Source organism: Elephantulus edwardii, unplaced genomic scaffold (genome assembly GCF_000299155.1).
Source record: "Elephantulus edwardii isolate Elephantulus edwardi_28Jun2011 unplaced genomic scaffold, EleEdw1.0 scaffold00104, whole genome shotgun sequence".
NCBI lineage: Eukaryota > Metazoa > Chordata > Mammalia > Macroscelidea > Macroscelididae > Elephantulus > Elephantulus edwardii.
In genome coordinates, this window is record NW_006399854.1 from 632,852 (window position 1) to 641,785 (window position 8,934).

At 34.7% G+C, this 8,934-nt stretch overlaps 1 protein-coding gene across 1 annotated transcript in view; it reads left to right on the forward strand.

Moving 5' to 3' along the window:
- Positions 1–449: 449 nt before the first annotated feature.
- Positions 450–8,934, forward strand: part of KIAA0586 (KIAA0586 ortholog) — a 224,524-nt gene continuing 216,039 nt past the window's right edge. The window contains exons 1-6 of the mRNA XM_006891816.1: positions 450–458; positions 626–812; positions 2,103–2,170; positions 2,922–2,991; positions 4,159–4,228; positions 8,507–8,681. Coding sequence (XP_006891878.1) covers positions 716–812; positions 2,103–2,170; positions 2,922–2,991; positions 4,159–4,228; positions 8,507–8,681 — 480 coding nt within the window. The 5' untranslated portion in view covers positions 450–458; positions 626–715. The remainder of the gene's footprint in view (positions 459–625; positions 813–2,102; positions 2,171–2,921; positions 2,992–4,158; positions 4,229–8,506; positions 8,682–8,934) is intronic.

Consider the following 8,934-nt stretch of genomic DNA (forward strand, 5'->3'; position numbering starts at 1 on the left):
TCTCTAGGGCGGGATTAAAGGGAAAGTGGGTGTTGATCCGCGGGCAACTGAAGCTGTTGTTTGGATAGACAGGTGGCTTCGTGGTTACGGAGCTTTCCCGAGACACGAAAGGGTGAATTTAAGTATTTGGTGGTTGCATCTGGAGGTTTGTGAATGTGCCTTGTTGAAGAAAGTTGCTAAGCTTCTTATGTGGGTGGATTTTAGTTTGTGTCTTTGTTTTACTTGGATGACTACCTGTTCTTTACAATAATCCATCCTCGACATTTGCTTGGTGCTGCCTGTCAGCTCTTGAGTTGGAGAGTGCACTGTGTTTTAGGGTGGTTTTTGCTCTTGTGGCTCTTCTTTTGCCTCTCATTACATAGTGAATTAATAGACTGGAATTAATAAGTAAACTGGACCTTTTAGTCGTCTCAAGTATTCATTACAAACATGTAACTGTCCAGTTTGTGGATGTTCTGGTTTGAAATTTATGATGATTGCATGCTCCAGAATCACTTTTGAGATTCGATTTATCATACTCCTCTCATGTTGTACCCTGCCCTCCTTTCCGCCTTAGTTCTCAAAGCAGTGAAAAATTCAGAAATCTTACACAGAAGACGACTAGCTTTATACATATAATATGAAGGGCACAGAATTTAGCCCAGGAAAGAAAAAAAAGGTTCAAATACCGACGAGGAGACTTCGTGAGGTCGTTTCTCCAAACTTAGGAGGTAATATGGCTTTGCCTCAAGAGGATTTGCCCCGAGTTCCTGATGCTTTGCCAGCACATAAAGAGCTTCCTGTTAAAACTGGCTTGAAAGAAACATTACCTGGTATGTAATTGCATATAGGTTCTCAACAAATTTCCCTTTTTCGCAAATAATTAAGTCCTTATTTTCACATTGTTTTTTGGTATTTAAAAGTTTAGAGCCTTCCTAATACTTAAATTTTGAAACATAGAAGATTTCTACTTTGTTCAGTTTCAAAACTTACTCTTTTCCCTGGGAAAATGAATATATTAATCAGTCTGTAAAGTGGTTATTGAATGAATGAAATTTTAGTTTCCTGTTATGCTTTTTCTGTGTGTTTTTTGAATACTGTACACAACTGTGTTAGATACACTTGTACAGTGTGGTTAATTTTCTCCAGTTACCCTTTTACCAAATGCTCAACCTTCTGTTTAGGTGATGCAGTACCATTTGGCTTTGTATTAAAAACTACCTGGGGGTCGATGTTATAAGTCCCTTAAGTTGCCCTGAGCTCAAGTGAAGGGTATAGAATTATTGTAAGGATCAAATTTTTGAAAAAAAAAAAAAAAAAAAGTCAAAGCTATTGTATGTAGTTCATACTTGTTCCTTGTTTAATGTTGACTCATTGCTGAGTTGGAACTGAGGCTCCAGCTGGTGTTAAGAGGGTTTAAATTGCAAGAGAGGAGATTGCTCATCTTTCTCTCCTGGAGTATATGATAGTTTCCAACTGCCAGAGAGGCTTGGTCTTTTGACCAGCGATGGGGCTCTCTATGGACCAGAAGAGCATCCTAGGATGAAATTAATGAATATGTTTTTAAGCACAACAATATGGTATGATTTGTTTTGTTTTGTTTTTAGGAGTGAGGCTGTGGCCTGAATAGCCTGTTAATTGTTTTACTTGATCTGTGGCCTAGTGGTAAGAAGTTGCGCTGTCAGCCCTAAATCAAGTGATTCTAATCCACCAGCTCCTCCATGAGAGAGAGATGGGCAGTCTCCTCCCAAGTATTATAAAGCCTCTGAAAACTAGCTGGAGGGTCAACTCTGTGTTGTTTCAGACTCGACAGCACACAACAACTTATTTTTGACAAATGATTCTACTTACAACTTTTCTTAAATTCACAGTGTATTGCTGTAACATTTTATACTTGTTATTTGTTTATTAGTTATTATCCTTATTTTCCAAAATACCAACTTTAAAAATCTTTGTATCTTTTTTATTAACACTAAATTTTTTAAAATCCAAAAATGGCGTCCTTTTTGAGTCCTCTAGTTATATGGAATTTATAAGTTCTGGAAAAAATTGTTTTTATACCATTTTTAAAAGTGAAATTTTTATTTTAAACATTACTAAAGTCAGTTCCTTTGTTTTGGTAGGTTCTTCAGATTTAACTTCTAGAAATTATCAGCAACCTCCATTAGAAAATCTCCCTATATCAGAAAGTGTAAGCAAAAAGATTCTTAATTATGTTGATGTTATAATTTTCAGTATTATGAAATAATGTGTTCTTAAATTATGTTTAATTAGCAACTGGCTTTGCTTTAATACAGACTTTAATTACCAAAAGATAGGTTTTCTATTGTAAAGTTGTTTTTGGAATAGTGAAGACATTGGGGGAAAAAGAAAATAAGCCTTACATAGAATTGAGAACATTTATTAGTAGGATACTCACAATTGTGAAAACGAAATTAAAAGAAATTCTTGCTATAAAAAGAAAAGATATTCTTGACCAGAGACTTTAGGTACTATTAGGTAAAGGGAGAACTAATAACACAATTTTTTAAAAAAAGTAAGTTTGATTATGTATACTTCAAACTCTTTAGGATGCCTTTTGAGATATAAATGCATGCATTCTTAATTTCCTTTTTACTTGATAAAGCTGAAAGTCTCACTAAGAAAATGAAAGCAGAACTGTTTTTTGAGACATAGTAATATGAAATCCTTGTTGTTCATGAAAAAAAGCCTCAATGTTCTGATGATGAGAGCTTTATTTTAGGCTTTGACCACTAATTTTGACTTAGGTACTACCAGTTTTAAGAAGTCTGTATAATAGTATGAGAGTTTCATATTATAATACATTAAAAATTGGAACTGGTGAACTAAGAATGCCATTTCTTGAGACTATAAATTGTATCAGAAGCTTTCATTAAATGCATACATACTAGCCTTTCCTGTCTTTCTTTTACGTGATGAAGGCTTTTTCTAAAGATGTTGCAGCACAAGGGTTGCCTTTGTATAAAAAAGAAGAGAACAACAGACAAAAAGGTAAAAAGAACTGATCTTTAGGCATTTATTAATCTACCTTAAGTTTGCTTTCACTTTAAAATTTTTCCTTCAAGTAGATTGGTAGAATTGGTTTCAAAATTCATAAACCCAATACCCACAGTCATTGAGTTATCCCTACTCATAGTTTTCACCAGGCTTGCAAGGCTATGAAATCTTTATGAGAGGATACTGTTTATTTTTCTTCCTTCTTGTTTCCATTAGGTGTCTTCGAGTTGAGGACCACTCACTGTGATCCTATGGACAGCAGATCCGAAACCTGTTCTGTCCTGTGCCATTTTCGTCTTTCTCCCTAGAAGCATTCAAACTGCTGATTTTTGTTGTGCTTAAAAGCACAGCATGTAACATTTTTCTTATTTTCATCTTTAATTAATTTTCCTTTCAAATTAAGCTATAGATAGAATCTCTAAAATTCAGAAAAAGATATACAATCGTAAAGCTAGTTTTAGTATTACAAACATACTTTATAGATTTTTATACATAACAGTTACGTGTTGGTTTTTTTTGCCATTGAGTCTGTTCCAACACGTTATGACCCCTGTTACTGAATTGAACTGCTCCAGAGAGTTTCCTGGGTTAAAAATCTCTACAAAAACAGATTGTTTAGTCTTTCTCCTATAAAGCCTCTTGGTACATTTGGATAGTCATCTTTTCAGTTAGTAGCTCAGTGCCTAACCATGTCACCACTATTGACTTCTTGGTTCTCGTTTATAAATCATGAATGCAAGTTTTTAGTTACCTTTAATCAGATCATAGATTAGAAAGCTGCTTTCAAGTTTTACATAATATGATTATATATATATATATATATATATATATATATATGTTTTTTTTTTTTAAGCAATGGGTATTATTTTACTTTCAGCACTTTTTTCTTTAGATTTTAAGGAAGTGTCTTCAATTTGACCATAGATTTTATTGATAAAATTTTTTATTCTGAGGTTATTACTATTATTAATTTCTTGATTTTTTCCATACCCTTTTTGGTGTTGCTAAATCATATTAATAAGTGCCTAAACATTATTTTTGGTTAAAAATATTTTTTCTTAAATAGCTTATTAAAATTTAATCAATTTTTAGCTTTCTTTTTTAAATTTTTTTTTCAATTTTTGGCTTTCTAAAGTATGTTTTTCTGTCCTGATTTTGCAGCAGATGACGTCTTTATTTCTCATTATACCATGGGACAGAAAGATGCTCTAAGATCAATTTTAAAGCAAAAGTAAGTTTCATTTCCAGAAAACAGATGGACATTTATTTACTTTTATAGTTCTCTAGTCAGCTTCGTTATTCACTGCATATAGTAAAAATGTTTTTACTATGTGTGATAATATATCTAACATAGCTCATGTAGTGCTGGGCTTAACTAATATATACATTGTTAGCTATTTTAGAAGAGGTACTGTTCTAAAGGACTGTATGTATACTGAGTAATTTATTATTCCTAAGATTGAAATAGATTCTGTCACAATCTTTATTTTTACAGAATCCCAATTTTATAATGAGGAAACTGAGGCACAAAGATTGATTTCTTTAAAGTTTAGAAAATAGTAAATGAATGAAAACCTTCTTGTAAACTTTCATTAAAATCACAATTAAAAAAAAAAAGTCATATAACAAATAGCCATCACCACAACGAGATAAAGGTAAACAAACCAATTTAAAAATGGGCACAGGATATGAACAGACACTTCACCAAAGAAAACATTCTGATGGCAAACAAACACATGAAGAAATGTTCAAAATCCCTAGCTCTAAGAGAGATGCAAATCAAAACACTATGAGATATCATTTCACTCCAGTATGAACAGCAAACAATATGCTGGCAAGGCTATGGAGAAACTGGAACCCTTATTCACAGTTGGTGAGACTGTAAAATGGTGCAACCACTGTGGAAGGCTGTATGGCACTTTCTCAAAAAGTTGTAAATAGAAATACCATTTCACCCAGCAATTCCACTACTAAGAATATACCCCAAAGAAACCATAACCACCACCCAAGCAGATATATGCACACTCATGCTTATTGTTGGCTTTGTTCACAATAGCAAAGTGTTGGAAACAACCTAAATGCCCATCAACAAACAAATGGATAGAGAAGCTATGGTATATTCACATAATGGAGTACTGTGCTGCATTGAAAAAACATGGAACTTATGAAATATTATACAAAATGTGTGACCCTGGAGGACACTATGCTGTGTGAAGTATCTCAGTCACAAAACGATAAATGCTGCATAGTGCCACTGTTGTAAAATGGAACTGACATAGGGGTTGGGGGGAGACTGAGAAAGATGGGGTAAATGATGTATACTGCATTGTAACAGGTGAGGGAGAGAACTGTTTAAAAGGGATATATGATTCGCTATTACTGTCATGACAAGAGTCTAGAACAAAAACTGCATAGTGGAGTGGGCTTGGGTGGAGGGGGGATTGTATAAAAATGAAAGAATTTTACTTTTCAAAGAGAAGAGCAGACTTGAGGGGAGGGGTGGGCATGGAGAAAAGTACAACAATGAATCAGTGGAAATCCAAAGTCTGTGAACTTTCATTAGAATTAATAAAAAATTTAAAAAAGCAACAAAACCCCCACAAATAGTCATTAGACAGATTTAGTCAGTGTACACTTAGAGCCTGCTCACTTAACTACTTCAGAATACTGTTTATAGCAGTGGTTAAACGTTCCTAGTGTATACAAGTTGTAAATGACAAAGTTAGATTTCCTTACCCAAATCTGAGAAAGGAACAAGTTTATAATTTAGGTATTGTGAGAGAATCCTGTGACTACTCTGAATGCTCCTACTCACCTTCAAATACCAATGAATAAAAAATAAAATCTGACAACAGTACCATGATAAATCTATAACTCTGTTATGTGTCTCTTGCAAGAAAGTAATAGAAACTCAGGGTATCATTTATGCACAATGATGTTTACCAGAATTATTTATATAAAGAAAACCTAGTAACAAATTTCTACTATTAGGAAATAATGAAATTAATTATGATACATACATTTGATGGATAAGTGGTTCTCCAAGAGTGATCTACCTCATGAGTATCATCACTTGTGTATGAAGAACAATTTTAGATTTTTGAAAGGTGAAATATGTATGGATTGTTTTTAAGCAATTACAAGTGAGACCTTTGGGAATAGGTGATCATATTTTATACTGTTGTTATTATATGCCACTGAGTTGCCTGTGACTCATAGCGACCCTATGTACAATAGCTCTGAAGCCTGCCCTCCTGAGCCAGTCTCACTGACTCTGACACACCTACCTCCATTGTCCCAGTTATCGAGGTCTTTCTCTCTTGTGCTGTCCCTCCACCATTCCGAACATGATATCCTTCTCCAAGGACCGTCTCTGCTGGCCACATGCCCAAAGTGAGATGGAGCTTCAAAATCCTAGCTTCCGAGGAGAAACTTGGTTTCACCCTCTCCAAGACTGACTGACTTGTTTTGTTCTGTTCATTACTCTTCTTCAACATCACAACTCAAAGACATCGGTTCTTCTTCTGTCATTCTTAGTCATTGTCCAGCTCCCTGATACATAACAATTGCAAAGACCATAGCCTACCAGGGAAGAAATAAGGAAGAAATACTAATCTAGTAGAGATCTCTTATACAAAAATCTCTGGGAATTTGACCCAAACTCTGCTACTTGGTTCTGTGATCAAGTAAATTCCCTTACCTCTGTGATCCTCAGTTTCTTCATCTATAAAACCAGAGAACTCTAATGGATGACCTTTATATTCTATCTGTTTTATAATTCTATGATGTATTTTTCCCATTGTGATGAAATAGTTGACAACACTTGTTAACTCATTTGGGTGTGAGAAGGTAAGCACATATAAAGTCAAGGTTGACTTTAAAATTTTGAGGTTGAGAGAAGAATGATGTTCTGAATAGAAATGGGAAATTATCAAAGAGAAGTAAGTTCAAGAGCTCATGGCCTTTTTCAGAGATCAAGAGGGGAAGGTCTAACAGGTGGAAGTAGTATGCGGTTCTACAAATTTTCCTTACTAGTTTTCCTCTGGGCTCTTCAGTTTGTCAGGTTCCTTTTATTATTTTAGGTTTAACACAGACTAGCCCTTCCCTTTAGTAGTTCATTAATGCTTTACTTCACATATGTGTCTATATACAAGTCTTTTTGTAATCCAGCTTGCCTAATATTGTGTTTTTTGTGCTCATTTTCTTTAACTGGGTGACATTTATTTATTATGAATAGCTAGAATTTAGAAAAAAGATTTAATTAATTAGTTAATTAAATTCATTACTATCTAACTAAATTAAGATTTCTTTTAATACTTTTTATAGTTCAGAGAGTTGGACAGTGAATAGGGTTGATAGAAAGATAATTGATGCCTTTGAGCTGTGGTGCTGGAGAAGAGTTGAATGTACCATAGACTGCTCGAGAACAAACAGATTTGTCCTGGAGAAAGTGAAGCCGGACTGCTCCTTGGAGTCAAGGATTCTGAAGCTTCGTCTGACATAGTTTGGGCATGTTGCAAGGAGGGACTGGTCCTTGGAGAGGGACATCATGTTTGGAAGAGTAGAGGGGTGGCGAAGGAGAGTAAGACCTTCGATGAGATGGATCGATTCTGTGACTGAAGCGGTGGGATTAAGTGCGTTTGAGATGGCTAGGTTGGCACAGGATAGAACAGCATTTAGAGCTCTTGTACATAGGGTCGCTATGAGTCGCAAGCGACTTGATGGCACATAACAAGTTTTACAAATTCTTTTTGAGTTGTTTGGCTTTGAGATTAAAAATAGGAACATTAGAGCATTAGAGCCTATTCTGTATTTTGCTTTTGTATTTCTTGATTTTTTTCATCTTTATAATTTTGTTCCTGTACTTTTCATTTGTGTAAATTGTATGATCTGAATAATAACTTTGACCTTAGAGAAATATATTATTTCTTTACAGTTTCATATACTTTAACCTGAGCCTTAATGCTTATTGCTAAGTAAATAACTTTAATATGATGCTGATGGGGTGATTTCATGAAAACAGTCTAGATGAAATTTTTATTTTTTAAAAAGCGTATTAAAAAATGACATTTACTTTCAGTTGAGTACCACTTGAAATAATTTCTTCAAATTATTTGATGTTCTTAAGGACAAAAACTGCATAAGACCATTATTGTAAAAATAGAATAATAACTAGTAAAATATGTTTGGGGACCCAAGACGGGGAAGTGGTGGGAGCAGAGGGGTGAGGCTGGGTAGGGGTGAAATCACAGGGTTGCACAATTTGGTGGGTGGAAGGAGGAGCTAAATAAAATGGGAAAGATCTGACAGGGATCTAAAAATACAAGGTAATGATGGGCATAGTCTAATGAGGATTGATTTTATGAAACATAATGAGAATGATTATATGAAACACAATGTGAATGAAGAATAGTGTGAAATATGATGTATACAAACTTTGTAAGTAAACCAATATAAAATAGAAAAATTTAAAAAAATTAGTTGTAACTCACTCTTTTTGTGTTTACAGAGCTCAGAGCATGCCTGTTTTTAAGAAAGTAAAGGTACAGCTTTTAGAAGATGCAGTCACAGAAAAGGACAAGGTCATTCAGGAGTCTAGAACTTCACCCAGTGGGATTGATTCAGCTACAACCGTGGCTGCAGCAACTGCTGCTGCCATTGCAACAGCAGCTCCACTGATAAAAGTATGTTTTCGTCACAGATATCCTTAAGCACTTTGTAAAACCATTTATTTTATTTTTTTTTAAATTTTTTTTTTAATTGGGAAAAACATATTGGGGGTACAAGGAGGTGAGGGTTGGGGGCAGAAGGGTGAGGATGGGCCAGTATGCAGTTGCAGAGCTGCACAGTTTGGTCGGTGGGGGGAGCAGGTGAAGGAAATGATGAGGGTCCAGTGGGGACCAGATGCTACAGAGGAATTACAAGCATTTTCCAATA